We start from the raw sequence: 18,965 nt of genomic DNA, 5'->3' as shown, positions 1-18,965 counted from the left end.
ATTTAATCATGGCTTCTTGGGAACAGCTAAAGAGCCATCAGCAAGAGTGGCAAAAACCTTTGCCACTCCTCACCATCTCACGAGTGCCATCATTTCCCCTCATCCCATCTCAGCGCCCTCTTCCTCAGGATAGATCCTCCCCGTAGAAATCTTGAAGAAAGGACATTCACAACTCCCCCCCCCCCCCCCGGTTCCCGTTCCTACACAAGTACATAGGAGTAGACGTTGACTGCTAGGGATTCTGCATAATTTTCACTGCTCTGTCATGAAATTTGCGCTACTTCCCCTCACTTTACTGCTCTGCCATAAAATTTGCATATTTTAAACGATCTGCCTCACTTGTTTCATTTCATTTATTATATTTCTATACCGCCCCACAGCCGAAGCTCTCTGGGCGGTTCACAAAGATTATTTGCCTTGAAATGTGTGTATCTTTACCCACTCGGTCCCTGTTCTCACTGCTCTGTAATGTACATCTGACAGCTAGCAATGGAGACCAGCGGAGGGAAGCAACAAGCACAATGTGGGGGACAGATGGACCTAAAAGTGGTTGGCGGTTGCTGGAGCTTTAGGGGCAGGTGTTATTACTTCCGTAGAATGTGAAACAGCCTTTTTTAAAAAGGTGCTCCCTAGCAAGGATGGCTGCAGTGGAGGATGAAATTGACAAGGACATTAACAAGAGGGGGCATATCAGTATGCTTTGCTAAATAGCAAAGCTTTAAAAAAAATTGTGAGCAGGTTCTTGCATTCACAAGGGCTCAGAAAATTATTTCCTTTTTCTGAACTAATGTAGGGAGGTGGTGAGTTCTGCTGGGGAAGCGCCAAAGCGGAGGATGAATTTGTCAAAGGCATTGACAAGAGGGGGATGACAGTATTCTGGGCTCAATAGCAGACAGGCGGCCTTGCAGTCTGCACTCACGCAAGACCTTTAAATAAAAAGTTTGCGAATGCATTCCTGCATTCATAAGGGCTCGGAAACTTACACCCCTTTAGTGATCTGATTGGGGGTGGGGATCTGACTGGCAACCACAGCCCACCAACTGCAGAAAGGATACTGATATAGGGGGGCAAGGAAACTAGGATTTCTGCTGCAAAGGCCCCAGGCACGTGTGCCAGCAGCAGTTGAGAGCACTGGGAGACAAACAGACCAGGGCAAGCTGCCAAGCGAGAGATCATCTGTCAGGAGTAACCGACAGGCCATCCGTCCACAATGGCTTATTCTCAGGGGAGCTTAGCGTGATGTGTGAACTCAGCCATAGACTTCATTGTTTATTTATTTATTTAGAATATTTATATGCCGCTCCCCAATGAAAAATTTCAGAGCGGTGTACAAGATAAAATTAAAATAAAAACAGAATAAAACAGTTAAAACAAAATTTAAAAGAAGCAAAAACAGAGATCCAAGGCTGCATATTAAGGAAAGGCTTCCTGGAATAATGATGTTTTCAGGAGGCGCCGAAAGGAGTACAAGGTTGGCGCCTGCCTGACCTCCAGAGGCAGGGAGTTCCACAGGAGGGGGGCCACCACGCTGAAGGCTCTTCCCCTGGTGGACTCCAGTCGGAGGATGGATCTATGTGGAACCACCAGGAGCAGGCCCTCGGATGACCTCAGTGACCAGGCAGGTTGGTAGGGGAGAAGGCAGAGCTCTCTCAGGTATCCTGGTCCCAAGTTGTTTAGGGCTTTGTACACCAGTACAAGAACCTTCAACCTGGCCCGGTAGCGAATAGGCAGCCCGTGCAGTTCCCTCAGCAGAGGAGTTACATGCTGGAAAGGGGCAGCTCCAGACAACAGCCGAGCTGCAGCATTCTGCACTAGCTCCAGCTTCCAGAGCAGCTTCAAGGGCAGCCCCACATAGAGCGCATTGCAGTAATCCAATCTTGAGGTTACCAATGCCTGTACCACCGTGGCCAAGTTATCCCTGTCCAGGAGAGGCCGTAGTTGGCGAACCAACTGAAGATGGTAAAAGGCACTCCGAGCCGTGGCAGCTACTTGAGCCTCCAGCGACAGAGATGGGTCTAAGAGTACCCCCAAACTACGAACCTGTTCTTTCAGAGGCAGTGCAACCCCATCCAGAACAGGCAATGAGCCTGTCTCCCGGACTCGGGAACCACTCACCCACAGGGCTTCCGTCTTGTTGGCTACATGGAACAGACAAGAACACAAGTCTTGTATACACACAACTTCCTAAAGCAGACTATTCCTACACATCTACATACCAATTTGCCAGAGAATCTTAGCTTTTTCTAAATTTCATGGCAGCTCTGCTGAAGGCTAGAAAGCCCAAGAGCAGCTTGGGCTAATATTGCACCTTGTATAGACCCTGGTGATTCAGCTGCCCCGCCCCCCTCCTCTTCTGTATTAATCAAGACTACGTTCCCTTGGGGAGTTGATGGTTATGAAAAGGGTAAGGGAAAGAAAAAGGTGACACTGCCCATTATGTTTCCAGGGAAGCCATTTGGAAGGAATACCTTCAGCAAGATGAACACCAGGCCAGCACATGCCAGCTATTTTCTGATCTGAACTCTCAGGGGAGATGACATACAGCTGGCTAGCAAAATGCCCCAAGCCAAGACTCCCTCCTTCCAGGCAGACCCACCATATTGCTTCTCTATGGCAAATCCCAAACTGCCCCAGTCACTGTATCCAAACCACAACACTGCTTCTCAGCACACACTCTACTGAGCACCCATGTTCAACCCATTCCTATATTCCCCTGGCAGCACCGGCCATGTTACAATTGCACTAAAATTACACTCCAGCAGACATTAGGCCTCAGGTACATAAATTTATGGTCTGTGAAAGGTTGCCAACTCCAGTCTGAAGCATCTTAAAATCTACATCATTATTATTGGAATGGTTCGGCTCTTTGTAATGTCGAAACCTGGAGGGGTGGATTGTTCTAGTGTTTCATTATTAAAGTTGAAGGTGAACATCGTAAACAGCCACAGCTGGATTTCAGGCTCCTGGCAAATATAAAGAAGTGCCAAACAGGGCATGCAGCAGCTCCTGCAGCCCAGGTCTGCTGACAAAAGCATTGGGCCTCTGTGCAAACACAGCCACGGACTATTTACTGAAACAAATGGAAGATGCCTGCCTTTGAATCCGTTCTCTCTCTAGAACCTGCTGTGTTTCCTACCATGTTGAGCACGTATTTGGGGTGGGGGGAGAGCAACAGAGAGAGTGGAAATGGCTGTCGTAATTATGAGTCCATTTAGTGTGGAGCCTAATAAATCTACTTGCTCCCCAGATGGATTAGACTATTAAACCCCCTTTGCTAATGGCACAAACAATAACGCCGAACTTGGCCAGCTGCTTACGAATGCGTTGCAAGGCCCCCTCTTGAAGCAGCCCCCAGCACCACATTGTTGCTTCAGAGATTGATGAAGGATGTCTCAGCAACAGATGAAAGACCTTAATACCGTTTCGTCAGCCATCCTCCCCCTATTTTTAGACCAGGCAACAACACACATCCCAAGACAGTAGCATTTGTAGAACTCATAAACAGCCCCTGTCCCTCCCCCAGGGCACGTGAACCTGCCACGAAACCCTTGGGCCATGCTGAAGCATCACACACACAAGCAAAGTACTTGGGGTTCTGAAAATCTGAAACATCTTTTGCCCTGGGTCAGAAACTCCAGGGCTGAAACCTGGGACTTAAGAAGCAGGCTTAGCCAGCCAGGACCATGAGTACACAGGCCATAGAGGTTACCAGGAGAACAGACAGGTGGGTGGGTGGAGCGATATTGGCCCTTGGGATTGGCAAGTCCCAGTGCTTGGGGCCTGGCCTTTTGCATTTGCCCTGTCCACAAAGTAGGATCTCCAGCATGGTGCACTGCCAGTTCCGGCTCCATGTTCTCCAACGCAAGCTACTGACATCAGAGACCCTGACCTGAAGACCTTGCCCTCCACAGCAACCCACAGCCCTGGCCAGGGCCCTGCTGTGGGAAAGCTAATCCTCCTCTATAGCACTTAAGGCCTTATGAACCATAATACCCAGCAGCCCCATTCATGACAAACTAAGGGCCACGGAGCGCACAGCCGTAAACCCCATTCTACACCTGCTATGGCTACAACTCCAGAAGCCCTCCTCTAAATGACAGGCCCCTGGGTCTTGGAATAGCCCAGGGTGAGGAACAGGAGGAGATTCTTCCTTTATCTGATCCTATTGTCAATTAGGAAAAGCTGGCTTTGGCATGTTTAATGCAGAGCAGCTACATGTGTTCACTTGAAATGTTAAAAGCAGCAAGAAAGATCTTTACCCTTTATGCAGCAGGAGGGGGTCAGAAGAAGGGGGTAGATGGCAGCTCTTACTATGCTCAAGTTAGTTTGATTCAGTAACCTTCCGACTTGCTTTTGAAAACTGTACATCAGAGAAATCACAGGTCTTGTGCTTAATTCACATTTATCATCGCTAAGGTATTACAGTATCTGGTTGCCAGCATCCTGTGACATGGGTTTTTGAGAAGGAACAGAGAGTTGGGCGTCGATTACATCCTAATTAAGGGGCTCCAAGGGGAAATGCAAGACTACCCTCACTAGCTCCATCACCCCACCCCACCCCATGGTGGCAATCAAGGCTGAAGCAGTATCAGTGGGGAAACTGCACCAGCCCTCCCTGTTTTGCACTTTCCCTGTGTTCTCAGGGCCTTTTCCTTTGAAGGTCTAAAATGAGACGACTCCATAATTGGGCTGCTGATTACAACATTCTATGCAAAGAAAATAAGCAGCGTGGAGGGAGCATTATAATGCAGCTGGCTAAGAGACTGAGAGTGATGGATCAAGAATTTGCTGGCTCAAATTTCGCCTCTAATCTTGAATATTCTAAAGCAGTGCTAGGCAGAATACAGATTATGATTTGCCATAGATCAGCAAGGGCTTCTGGCTCCCAGTTATTTAACTGCGGCAACAAAAAAACTCTGTTAAATTGGGCTACTGAAATGAAGACAGCTTGGGAGGCACACAGGAGCGGATTTGCGTGTGAAATGATTGCAAGGTCAGTTCTGGCAATGAAAACGAATTCCGGGGCTGAGCACGTACTCGGAGGCACCCTGTTCCTTAACACGTGGACTTCAGAAGAGCTGTGCTGAGTCAGACAAAGTCCTACCTAGACCACCATTCTGCTCTCACAGTGGCCAAGCAGATGCCCTAATACAAAGCCCAGAAGCAGGACACGAGTGCAATATCGATCCTCCGGCAATGGTGTTCAGGCAATACCAGTGATCTGGGAGGACAAAAAGTCTGGCCTGGTATAACCTAGATTCCCAAGTGCCTCTGAAGCAGAGGATCAACACAGTAATCTCCAGCCTTTACTCCTGGAGCTGAAGACCCAACCTTGGTGCTGGTGACCACTTGCTCCAAATACCTCAGTTCCCAGATATCATCCCAGCAGGCTCAATCTTGCTTCTCAGCCTGGAGGTGGAGGGGAACAGCCCCTTCCAAAGCTCAGCTACAGAGGGACCCTCCCCACTTACTCACTCAGTCCTGGAGAGGAGGGTGAGGTCCTCTCATCATGCTCACCACAACTGATAAAATTATCAGCTAAGATTAGGCTAACTTTTTGGGGATAACTTAAGCCTATTAAAAGTTTTGCTTTTCAGTACCTTAAATTATTCTAAATAGTTGGGGGAACAGGAGGTTTCTTTGCAGGAGAACATACAAAACTTATCACGCTTTTAAGTTCAGAATGTAGATGAAGTTCAGTTTGGATTTCCAACTACAAAGAAAATGAGATCAGAGCAAATGTAATCTATTCTTTCAATTTGAGAAAAAATGTTTGTTTAAAAAGAAGCATTCAGCACAGACCAATCAAGGGAGAGAGAGGAGGAGGAGGGAGAGAGACTGATTAGGTGTAGATTAACCACATATGAGGAACATGAGAAACAGTTTAAGCTAGAAATGATCACTGCCAAAAAGCCAGCCATGTTATCTAAACTATATGGGAAGGTCTTTCAAATTTCGTACTTCAAATTACATCTGCACTAAAGAACAACAGAAACCATTTCATGATTTCTCAGGAAATCTGGGGAAAGAACAGTTTCTTCAATAGCATCATACAACCATGAGCTGCATTATGGGGCACCACTGAGGACCATAAGGGCTGCCATCTTTATAGTTCATTGGCAAAATGGTTCTGCCCCAAGAAGAAAACAGGATAAAATTGTTTTCTACAGCAAGGGACAGAGCAGGCCTCATTCCAAGTTTATCTAACACAGCTGATAGAAATCAAGTGTCACTGTCAGAGGCTCTAAAGATCTCCTCGCAAATCTACTTACTTCCAGACAATATTTCTACCTGCAGGAACAGGCAGCCATCACAGCACTCCCAGGAATTACTTAATGCTGGCCATAGTCTTAGATAACCTCAATTAACAGCCTCATATGCAATTTTCACACAAACCAGAACCCAAGTGACAGCTGTCATTTAAACAGAAAGGGAAAATGCTGCATTATTGGATCAGTCTGCAGGACTCTGACAGGTGGGATTTATCGAATGTGTGGGAGGTACTTAGCAGCTCAATACCTTAACCTTGAAGTTGCCTGGAAACCTCTGGAAACATAGCCTTGTTTATCTACTGCAGTAAGATTCTCAAGTGTGACTCTGCAGTTTGTCCTGCCACATTTAAGGCTGAAAGAACAGGCATTCAAAGCAATGGACACCCACCCACCTGGGCTTCGTAACTAAGCACCGGTCTGAAATTTCCTAGGAATGCGGCAATCGCAGCGTGAGGCCCATCTCATCTGTGGCAGCCTCTATTGCCCATTTGGGGAAAAGGAAATTAACTCCATGGAGGGAAGTCAACCCTTCAAAATACACCTGTTGCAGGCAGCTCTTGAACTGGGCTGAAAAGCGGCACGCGGGGCTACATGGAATGAATAGGATGCTGCCTTATGCCAAGTCAAACCACCAGTTCGTCGCGCCCAAGAGCAACCGAACCGGCCTGGGAGCCGCTCTCCACCAGGGTCTCAGGCAGGGGATTCCCCTGCTAAGATTTGTTCTTTTAAAAAAAAATGCCCCCCACCCCGCAGTGGCAGTATTTAATCCGAGACCTTATTCATGCTAAGTCTGTGCTCTCCCACAAAGTCTCAGCACCCCCCGCCCATTGCAGAGCGCTGTGCAATGCTGATAAAATCACAGGCAGGCAAACAATGGCTCAGGCCAGAGAGTGGCCTGGCCGTTGCACCCTGAGCTTTGCTCAAGGCTGAAGCTAAATGCATGGAGGACAAGCCCCAAACGTTTACTATCTACCATCCCTTCCTTAGGTGAACAGGCACAAGAGACAGGGACTTCTCAGTGGTGGCTGCAGAGTTCTGGAACTCCCTTTGAAATTAATCATACATTACTCCTATAGTGTAGGTCTTCAAATGGACTTTACAAACGTATCTGTTCCCAAAACACTGTTTTTGCGCTGCCTTTTTTCCTTTTTGCTGGAATTTCTGAACTGCATTAAATGACTTGATGTCTCCAGTGTATCGTAGTGTGTCCTTTGGGAGCTCTGTATGCTGCCTTGTAAAGGGAATGCCCTAAAAGGTGGCCCATAAATCAAATCAAATCAATCAATCAATAATAACGCTGTCCTATGGGCTCCCAGGATATTGTATGTGAAGCATTTTTAGCATTTTGAATATGGTCCATGAATACTTTAGTGGCTGGGCTAAAGCCTCCTAGTCAGTTTGCTAGAGTCTGGCTTACTGTCACGCTTCACATTTTAACTGACTTAAAGTCTGTTTAGGCACTGACCTACTGTGAGATATGGGGAGGGAAGAATTACAAGCTAAGCAAGCTGGCCTTTTAAAAAGCAACTGTTTCATGCCAATGCATTTAATTATCTGACTTCACAACTATCTTTACACACTTAAGATTAAAAAAAAAACTTTGGATGGCAGGAAGCAGTAGAGAAAAAGAACTTCTTGGAAGAATAAAATGGTTCCTTTTTACCTGAAGTCCATGGATTTTGCTGAATTCAGAATCCTGTGGCTGCTAGATCATGGATAAGTGCTTTGCGCCATCCACAATTCTTAAAGCACTCTACTAGATACAAATTGCATTATTTTTATTGATTTTTACATTATGGTGAGATTTGCTTCTGCAGTAATCACAGAGGTTTCGGGAATAATTAAAAGCATTCCCAATTTTCCACCAGCAATGGAATGCTTATTTTTCATGACTGAGGTGTCACTTTAATAAAAGAGCTGCCATAATTCATACTGTTGCACTGCAAATAATTACTGCTATCTGTTACATCTAGAAATTAGTAATAAGGCAGAGGAAGATGAAGCTCTCTGCTAGGAGGCGTTGCCCACAGGTCTTTTAAATACTGAAACTATTTAAAAATTCCAAATACTTATTTACAGCCTTGGTTAGTAGTGGGGGATGAGAGGGGACGGGGCCACCTGCTTCTGAGTCTACTAAGGTTCTGCTGACAGATGCAGTGGTTCCACCTTGAAGCAGAGGACTGTGAGGCCGGTCTTGAAGAATCCAACTCTGGGTCCAGAAGATCATCCCAATGATGAGCAGGTCCCTAATATCCCCCATTTTGGGAGGAGATCCTTGAGAAGGTAAGGGCAAATCAAGTCCAACCACTCCGAGGTGGAGCAGATAATCTAAACCAAAAACAAACTTGTTAGGTATTAAATCTTGGCCCTCCAGCCATCCAACAAGGAGTGGAGGGGATCGATGTGTGAATGGAATGCCCTCTGTCGGAACTTTGGGCCTCCAGGAAATCTATTCTTGGACCCGTGAACATAAGATACTGGGTCAGACCAAGGGTCCATCTAGTCCAGCATTCTTTTCACACATATCTAGTGACATCAACCTGAAGGTACACTAAGCTCATGTTTGAAGACCCTCTTCCCAGGGCCCCTGCCATCAAAGGTGAAGCAGGTGTCAACTGGAGAAAGGGCCTTTTTCTGTTATGGCACCCATCTATCCAATTCTCTTCCCGAAGAGGCTCACCAGGCACCAATGCTGCAGGGGGTTGGACTAGATGGCCTTATAGGCCCCTTCCAACTCTGCTATTCTATGATTCTATGATTCCTTTTGTACTAAGTGAAGACCTTTAATTCTCTGAAGCCTTTTGAACTGTTTCATAAGGAAATTAGGATGCTATGATTTTGTTTGTTACAAAGGCAGTTTACAAAACAACAAAATGCACTATGGATGTGTGAGTACAGAAACGCAGTAATAATAGAATTGGCCTAGGCTCATAAGGCAAGGCAACTCTGCTTCAAAAAGACCCACTACTATTTGTCACCAAAATGTCACAACCATTACATCTGTCAAGATCAGTGTCCCCATAAGTTAGATGGTGTATTAATAAAATCAAACTGCCTTATTTGGCCCATGGGCAATTTACATCAAGGTATTGCAGAGGATAGCATCTACCTTGTGCCAACTTGCTCACTTACAGACCGACGCTTCACAAACAGCTAGCATTTAGCTATTGACGTCCACGGTTAAAACAGCAAAACGAAACAAAAAAAGTTAACATGATCACTTCAGAATGTCCCCATTTCCCCTGGAGTGGAGAGTGTTGCACTTTATTTAGTGTCCATTGATTTGCAAGCTTTGAGCAGATCTCAAGTACATTGGAAACCAATACCAAACGGCCGCTCTATAGACAAGCTTATGCTCCACGCAATAACATCATTAATCTAACAAAAATATATCACAAAAATGTGTTGAAAATAGACAATATGACGTCTCTGTCATTGATCTTGATCGCGTAACATTATCCTGGACAAAAAAAGGAACATTATAAAACCCTGTTAAATCATCCTACAAAATGGAATGCATTGATCTCTTATAAAATTAGCTTGTTGGCGAGCAAGTCCAAAACATTCTCAGAAAGGGTTTATTTAGCATCAACCATATCCATCACTATCTGTAGGTTTTAATTAAAATTCCTACAGCTAAGAAGCTAGTAATAAGCAGGTTTGCCTCATCGTTTAACAATATGCCTGCCAGCGACACAAACGAGAACGACGCAGCTCCGAAGAATTGCTTCCCGGAATAACTCCAAAATTGGGGGGGGGGGGCAGGGGCGTGGAGAGAAAGAGTGTTGATCAACTGCCAACCGATTAAAAGGGCGGGTTCCAGGCATGCTGTAGCTTAGCCATGAACATTAGCAGGATATACTGAACTCCAGCACAGCAGTTCACGGACACACCCAGCCTTTGCTGCAACAACTTCTATCATCAGGGTGGGTAAAAAATCCAAATACTACCGTTCTCTTAAGAATAAGCCCCCTTTAACTCAATGTATCTGGGAGAAGGCATGGCTTTAGTTTAGAGATAAACTGTAGAGCTAACGTGCTTAAGTTTTCTATGTACAGAAAGACCCATTTGATCATTCTCAAATATGAGTTTTTACAACCTTCCATATATAAGCAATTCATTTTCTTCTGATGACAATGAACTGTTCCAATCCACCCAGTAACTAGCAGAAGTTACATTGAACTATTAGTCATTGGCATTTTGTTGTTGTTGTTGGTGTTAGAAGACAAAAACGTCCAGTGCACAGCAGGGATTTTTAATGTGCAACCAGACACAAAATGTCTGTTCCAGGGAGAAATTTCTAAAGAAACTTGTGTGCAGTTCAAAAATTCAAATTATGTTTACGTTAGCCAATATGAAATTACCATATGGATTTTTAAAACTTTATATATTTTATATTCATATACTTATTACATTTATTGGCTGGGGAGATTCAAATATAAAAAGTGACTGATAATGTGAACAGCAAGTGTGTATTCCAGGCTCCTCTGAAATCCCAGCCCCAGATAGAACATAGCCATTTTACTCCGCCTTGCCAAAGATAATCCCCATGGATTCCACTGCTACTCTCCACAGAATGCTCACTGATTTTTCAAAGATGAAGGAAATCTTTCTAGAACATCGGGGGGGGGGGGGGGCTTTCTTGACAAGCCATGTAAAGTTGTCAATGTTATGATAAGGGCAGAGATGTCAGAAAATATCTGGTATGACATTCTTAACAGGGATCTTATTGGGACAAAGCTACATAAAATGTTTGTGCCTGAAAGAATCAGCACAGCGCAGCAGCCAGTTCAGTCCTCAGTGAAAAAAGCCTTCTTAAAGCTATTTTAAACATTCACAGAATCATAGAATAGTAGAGTTGGAAGGGGCCTCTAAGGCGATCGAGTCCAACCCCCTGCTCAATGCAGGAATCCACCTTAAAGCATCCCTGACAGATGGTTGTCCAGCTACATCTTGAAGGCCTCTAGTGTGGGAGAGCCCACAACCTCCCTAGGCCATGGGTTCCATTGTCATACTGCTCTAACAGTCAGGAAGTTTTCCTGATGTCCAACCGGAATCTGGCTTCCTGTAACTTGAGCCCTTTAGTCCATGTCCTGCACGGATCAAGAAGAGATCATGGCCCTCCTCTGTGTGACAACCTTTTAAGTATTTAAAGAGTGCTATCATCTCTCCCCTCAGTCTTCTCTTCTCCAGGCTAATCATGCTCAGTTCTTTCAGTCTATCCTCATAGGGCTTTGTTTCCAGATCCCTGATCATCCTCATTGCCCTCCTCTGAACCCTTTCCAGCTTGTCTGCATCATTCTTGAATTGTGGAGCCCAGAACTGGACGCAATACTCAAGATGAGGCCTAACCAGTGCCGAATACAGGGGAACCAGTAACTCACGTGATTTGGAAGCTATACTTCTATTAATGCAGCCCAAAATAGCATTTGCTTTTTTTGCATCCACAGTACAACAAGCCAATAGTCAGGGACAAAGTTGTTGAGCTTCAAGAAGAGAGAAACTTTATATCTAGAACAAGGTTGGGCCGAAAGCAGATCTCCAGGTCTTCTGTACTTCAACTCCCAAAAGCCCCTGCTGATCAGGAATGCTGGGTGTTGAAGTCAAAAACATTTGGAGACCTATTTCCTGCCCACCCAGATCCTGATCATGCATCAACATTGCCTTATTTGTATACTGCTTCTCCATGTTAAGCCATACTCAAAATGCCGCACAGCATCAGAACAGGGCACATAATAAAATTTAAGATTTCGTCATTGCAATGACAAGTCAGCCATGTGTTGACCTCAAGGAGGCACTGAGAAACATGAGTTCCCATCTGTCCCAAGAACCCTCTTCAAAAAAAACCCTCTTAACTCTAAATAGAAACACACTCTCCTTTTTACATATGAGAAGTCAAAAGTCACTCATGCCTTAGACTTCCCACACCAACTGACAGTATTTCTTTAAAAGCATCATTATCATCAAAAGAAGTTCAAACCCATATTTCTGTTAATAAATAACATTAAATTCAGTAAGAAATCAATATTTATTTTAACATTTCATGCACACAAAATTGCAGATTTAATAATAATAATAATAACAATAACAACAACAACAACAACAACAACAACTCAATTTATACACCCCCAATCTACAAAATATCCTAGGTGGCGATTCCCTACATAGCCAGCCCCAAACACAAACACATTTTACTTGACGCTTGTGTGAAGCTTGAACGTTTCAACTCCTCTGCATGAGTACTGAAGACTTCCTCTCATGCTATGTAGGCTTCTAAATGTCATGGAATGCGAGTCTAAGCAACAAAGCATGTGTGCACATACAAAGAAAATGCACACATGTGCGGTAGAGTCATGATTTCAATGTTGTTTATGTGGTGTACATGTTTTACTATGCTCCTGCTATGAGAGGTAGGTGTGTGTGTGTGTGTGTGTGTGTGTGTGTTTGTGTGTGTGTGCAATGAATTGTAGTGTGTATGTTTGTGTTTTATATTATTGTAAGCTGCCGTATGAAGGCAGTATTAAGGCAGGTTTAAAATCTTTTAATTAAATGAGTAACTTTTATACAAGTTGTTAGCTACTATGTACTCTTTGTGAGGAAGGAGAGGATATAAATGAAACAAAAATTAAAAATAATATCAATGGGAAACTTGATTTAAATCAGCCATATTTTCTGACTGATTTAAATCACCTTGATTTAGATCAGTCCATACTGTACAGCTGAAACCAATCTGATCCAGACAGCTGAAAAAATTCATCAGCATTAAAAGTTTAACCACTTCCTGAAAACAAACCCTATGAAGGCAGGTTCAGTTGTGGGTTCGATTCAAACTGCAGGCATTTGTGGGACGAAGTTTAAACAGGTTACAAACACAAGAAGGAAAGTGATCTCACCTCACTTATGGATCCCCCCTCCCCCATTATTAACCGTCATCCTTTCTAGTCCCTGCCATCTTAGATTTTCACCATCACTCTAAAACGGAGTTACTCAACATTTAAATCTTACATTACAAAGCAAAACCACCAAAGTCTCAAGGAAGAAACCAGATCAAAGGCGAGAAGCCATTTTGTCCTTTCCATACCTTTCCCCCCATATCTTCCATGGGCTTAACAGAATAATTGAGAAGAGTTATTAACAGTTTATAGATGCTCCAGCCGAAGGCATTTCAGAATGCAGACAAAACTACCAGCACATTTTGCTCACCTTTTACTACAAGCTGCTCTGACTTGAATTGTTCCAATAGTATTAATAATGTTCTTTATTCCAAGAAGAATTCTGCCTGCAAATGCACAGTGCTGGCGTTACCCAGCAGTGTTTTCCTAGGGCAGAGCACCCCACCTGTTTGCACTGAGAATCGGAGTGACGACGTTTCTTAAAGCCACATGATTTGTTTTAAGCTTTGTTCACTCTGACAAAACAAACTGGGAGGCAGGGGGGAGGCAAGTTCTCATTGATGTATGAACACATATGCTGGCCAGCAGAATCTTTAAAAAATGCAGTTTAAATGCTGCATTAAAAGAAAAGAAAATTCCAGCTATGAGAAATACCTGCTGCTTTCTTTCTGTTGGATTCTTAAATTTTCCTCTCCCAAGTTTGCAGATTTACTCTGTAAAAATAATTTACAATGCATCACTCAAGTTCTTTTCCACAGCTTAATCAACAAGTCCAAGCAATGCTGATCCAAAATGCATAGGAAAAGATGAGCGTCTGGAAATTTCCACATAGACTGACTCCCTGTTCTGCCTTCTAGTCCTATCCAACAATTTCCCTGTGAAGGCCAGCCGGCCTTCTAAGTTTTCAGGGGCAGCATCCAAGATCACTCCTCTCCTCTTCCTGCAATGTTTTGCAAACTGCCACATCACCATATTTCAGGGTCCTGTTGCAGGAATGGGAGGTGTTCCTGTCATAAAGGCAATGGGAACTTTCAGACTTTAATCTGAGTATAAAGATATTTTGGTGGGTGAAAGAATCATGTCTTGGTAATGGGTCCACACTTGTGAAACAGGGTGAGCTATTCCACCTGCTCCCCCTCCCCCCCTGACACCCCCCCCCCCATGGAGACTTTAAAAGCAAGGCTGGAGCTGAAGTTTGGGAGGCGATGCTTCATGGGGAGAGATCCTATTCCAACCAAGTTATTTATTCTTACCTGTTCTGTTGTAAACTTGTTTTTAGCATATTTTTGAATATTATTGTGATATTGTTGATCAGTATATTGTTACATACTGTTGTAGTTTTACTTTTTGTAAATCGCCCACAGAGCTTCGGCTATTGGGAGGTATAAAAATGCAATAAATAAATAAATCTGGTATGAGGATTGAAAGGAGGCCTCTGGGGTTAGGCAGTGAAGGGTGTGAGGGCTTCAGTGAAGACCAGAAATAAATTATTTTAGGAGCTCAGGCTCCTAAAAGAATGGATGCCTAAAGCGATGATGGTGATGCTGAAGCTTTGCAAATAAGGCAACAGAAGTTTGCCCATGGCAAGCTTCCTCATGAGGAGACCATTCTTAACTTGTCACCAGTGTTTATTCATACCCCTGTGTAGACTAACTGCTTTTGCCTCACAGTTTTCCAGTGACATGCTCAGCTCCTTGCTTGACCAGGCAATGCCACTGTTGCACCTTCCAACTTTGCCACGTCTTACGCCTGTCCTGCATTGTTGCCAAATCCTTCCCTGTTAGGGTTGATTGTGCTGGATTCTCGTGCCTTGCATATCCAACTCAAAGCACAGATTTCCTGCTGAACGAGTCTCCTACCCAGACTGTTTTCCTGGTTCTTAATTTGCTATACCTCAGGACAGGAAGCTTACGCCACCAATCCCAAGAGATTCTCACAATAAATCTACATTTAATTGGAACTTTCAAAACTGAAAATCTTTGGGATCAAATAGCTCAGCCGCTACCACCACAACCCCACTCTCAGACATTCTGGCCCGAGACACCAATATAAAAGGGTTTAGATACTACCTAAGCAAAAGAAGTAAAATTTTCTCATGGAGGCTGGTGCTGTAGGGTTACCCACAGAACTGCAGTGGGTGCTGAGAGACCCAATGAACTGCTTCATGGCTCAATTTTGAAATGGAAGGGTTGTCACCTGCACTTTGTCTTATAATGGAGGATTATCTGATGACTACTTAGTTGGAGCATAAACTGCTTATTTCTTCACACCCATTTGAGACTGGAGCCAGCTAGCTAGCTGTTGCAATAGATGCTACAACCACCTATTGCAACCCTGTCCTCATGCCGCTAACCCAATAGATGCCAAAGTCAAGGACTGGAACAATTTCTGGAACTTGCCACCCTGAAGAGCTTGTAACCGATGGAAAGCTGCTGATTTCTTGTGCACCTACTACTGAAGCCCAAAGCTGTTAAGCACAATAACGACATATCCTTTTGCTTGTGTAATATCATGGCTGTATAAGTCAACAACCCGTTCTTCACTGCTGCTACATGCTGGGCAAAGAGTTTTTCCATTACCCCCAATCCCTTCCTTCACCATATTAACCAAGTCACTGTCATTTAAAATATATTAAATACTGCAATATAGCAGTCTGGGGGTGGAGGGAATGAATAATTCATGAAGGCAAAATAGTTTACGCAAAGCGTTGATATTTTGCAATCATCACTAGTTTTCCCTTTTCCACTTCCGTCCCCCCTTCCCACAAATCCCCAATATAACACTTCAAGTCTCTGATGTCCTTTTGACAGCAAAATAATTTTCAGCAGCTACTTCTTAGTAATGTTCGATACATTTATCAGTTGTTGTTATTTTTTAAAAAGAAGCATGCCCATGAATAAGACTGCTTTTCTTCCGTGGGATTCAATCTAACCTGCTTCTAAATATGTATAATGCCATAATATTAAAGTTCTATAGATTGCCATCATCTGTCCGCCTGCAGTTTAATTTCATCTAACTCTTGCGATTCAGATCAGCAAACACTTTCACCCTAAAACATCAGAATGGAGGTTTCATAAGCAAACTGCAAAGGCACTTTTATAGAATTCATTTAAATATGTGGCAGGAGGAAAGAATGCCCACAAATTTAGATGCACACAGTGGGATTTTTAAAAACTACAACTGCTTTAGTAAACACGATATACTTGACACTCAGATTCTTCCATACAAAGGCAATATGAAAGCAAACATGATGCAAAGTTCCCAAATATTCCCTCAATTGCTCTAGCTTGAAATGTAGGAGCTTTGCATAAGAGCTTTGTACAAAGATGTATTTTTGTCATGGGGAAAATTGCAATATATTCCTTTCATACTTTAGCTGAGCTGTTAAATGAATGTATCACACTTTTCCTCACTTAAAAAAACCTGTTCCAGGCTCTTATTTAATTAAACTTATTTTGCAGTGCTGCAGGTCTTCACAAGTCACAGATAGTGTGTTGATTCTGCCCAAATCAAGCCACTGACACCTTTTTAAGGTATCTTTTTAAATACTGTAGTAATGCAACTTTCTGATAAGTAAAAATCAACACAAGAAGGTTCTAAATAGAAAATTACACACTGCTGCATTAGAATTTGGATACAAGTTTAAGTAGTTTCTTTGTTAATTTTGATTTCCGTTTCCACCGCCATCTTTCTGTCAGGCTGTCCACGTAGAAGGGAATTGAATTGACATCTGAAACTAAACTGTCTAATTTTAATTCGGCTACCTAGAGTTTGTTTGGGAAGCTCTTCCACACCATGGTGAACCGAGATCTCAAGTTAAGCCCTGTGGATAAGAAACTGCCATAGAAGATTAGCTCTCCAGAAATTGCTATTGTCAAAGCTTGTGGTTTTAAGAACCTTCATATTATTCTAATGTAGCAGTATTTTTAAACATGTCCTACGAAATTATAGTCAACTTTTAAGAAAACCTTAACTTGCTGTTCCATCATTTAATGTAACAATAATTAATACTGCAAAGGCGACTACAAGTCGAATCATGTTTTGCTCAGGAAAGCTCGTCTCAACTAACAAGAGGAAAAATCACACATTCAGTAATTGCACATTTCAGGGTACCTGTAATGGCTGCTTACTTGGAACTTGGATTTCATCAGTTAGCACCAAAAACGAAGGCAGCTCTTTAAAAACAAGATTTTTAACTGTGAAACTCCCCCCTCCCTCCCTCCCTCCGCAGTCAAATCTGCTTACTGAGCAAACAAAAAGATTACGAATTACGTTTCATGCACAGCAGACCTTCAACTCTGCGCTGAGGCTAAATCACCACTTTTCTGTATCCCAACAGTATAATCATACTGGTTTAGTCCTTGAGATAAACAGCCTGGCTTCCCTTCCTCACTCCTCTGGGCTAGTTATCAACATGACACCTACTGCACATGCAAGTCCAAAGCCCTGCGTGGCTGGAAAGTTATTAAAATGGAGTAAATGTTAACTGTTTCAATGCCGGGGGACGGACGAACGGACTCAATGTTTTCAGAGCATTACCAATCCTAGGAGTTCCTGACCGGCTGTAACAGAGAGATGAGTAGTGAGACAGCACGAGAAAGGTTTAAGATAATCTTACCTTAAGTCAAAAGAAGGCCTCTAAACACTAATGCATCTCTGAATCCAAGCTTTTAAGGTTTCAAGTAACCACCTGGAGGATAAAAATAAAGGTAATTAAGATCCCTAAAGATGTGCTCCACTGTGCACGAGAACTCCTTACAGGCAGCTCCTCCTGTTCTTAAAGGCAGCCCCGCCGGTACATTTCAAGGCTCAGTTTTCAAGGCTTGACATAGGGACTCATGCAAGGATCAAGCGCATAAATGTCATTTCCTCAAGGCAGCTGCATCAGCTGCAAAGGAGTTTAATCTGCTTGGCCTGCCACAATCCTACCTAATTGAAGATTTAATCCCAACAGCTGCCCGGTGGTGTCATAAAAGGCACGGCTTTCATTAAACACTTTGGAAGAAACTGGATTCAAATCCCCCCATATTTAAAGGATTCTTATTTTAAATAAACCATTACAGAGTTCCACTTGAGAGTTTGCATTTTTATTTTTTAAAAAGGAGGATTTAAAAATGAAACGCTAACACAACCGTAGCTACCCAGGTTCTAGTCTTCAACAAATTATTCCAGTCTCTTCTGCTTTTAAGACAAAGCTTGTAAATTGTGGATTGTTTAAAAAATTAAATCCTCAAGTTAAAGAGATATTCTTCCTCTGCACTTGCTCAGGTTTACAGTCTTTCTGCTGGCCTAAAGGGGCTGGCTAAGATTTTCCATCGTCTGCATATTTCTCATAAAGTCCAGAAAGGCATGGGGGGTTGGGGCTGGGGAAAAGAGGGAGATATATATTTTAAAATGGACTGTGGAAAGAAGCTTCCGTGATACTGAGATATTACAAACTAAATAATGGCAGCATAAGGATTTAGAGAAGCAGATTCAGAGCATTTTGGTATGCGTTCACTTCAATCCAGGGATGGTGCTATATAAATAAATAAATAATAATAAGGGGGCAGGAAGAAGAACTGCTCCCCCCTCCCATGTTTAACACTATTTGGACAGCCTTCACGCCAAAGATGATTTGCGTAACATCATCCTTCTTATTTAGCACTCATACCCTAATAAAAATATTAACAAAAACCTCTTTGATTAAAATGCCTGCCTTAAAGTATTTTTTGTTGGTTTGCTTTAAAAGGGTTTACTGTTCAACTAAATAAGAATTGTTACGCTTCTCGCTGCTACCCTGCCCACTCCAGAAGGCACA

At 43.2% G+C, this 18,965-nt stretch overlaps 1 protein-coding gene across 6 annotated transcripts in view; it reads right to left on the bottom strand.

Moving 5' to 3' along the window:
• The window catches only part of GLCE (glucuronic acid epimerase), a 66,364-nt gene that overhangs the window by 20,786 nt on the left and 26,613 nt on the right, over positions 1-18,965 (bottom strand). For 2 of the 6 annotated variants that reach the window (XM_063142484.1, XM_063142486.1), the window contains exon 2: positions 17,784-17,855. Coding sequence is in view for 1 of the 6 variants with exons in the window: in XM_063142483.1 (XP_062998553.1) it covers positions 17,279-17,313 (35 nt within the window). In the remaining 5 variants the exon portion in view is untranslated. Of the gene's footprint in view, positions 1-17,278; positions 17,316-17,455; positions 17,480-17,783; positions 17,878-18,965 lie in introns of those variants that run through there. The other 4 variants (XM_063142485.1, XM_063142488.1, XM_063142483.1 and 1 more) reach the window with 4 other exon arrangements.

This window comes from Elgaria multicarinata, chromosome 16 (genome assembly GCF_023053635.1).
Source record: "Elgaria multicarinata webbii isolate HBS135686 ecotype San Diego chromosome 16, rElgMul1.1.pri, whole genome shotgun sequence".
Lineage (NCBI taxonomy): Eukaryota > Metazoa > Chordata > Lepidosauria > Squamata > Anguidae > Elgaria > Elgaria multicarinata.
The sequence above is the reverse complement of the archived record's forward strand: the minus strand, read 5'-3'. Positions and strand labels throughout refer to the sequence as shown.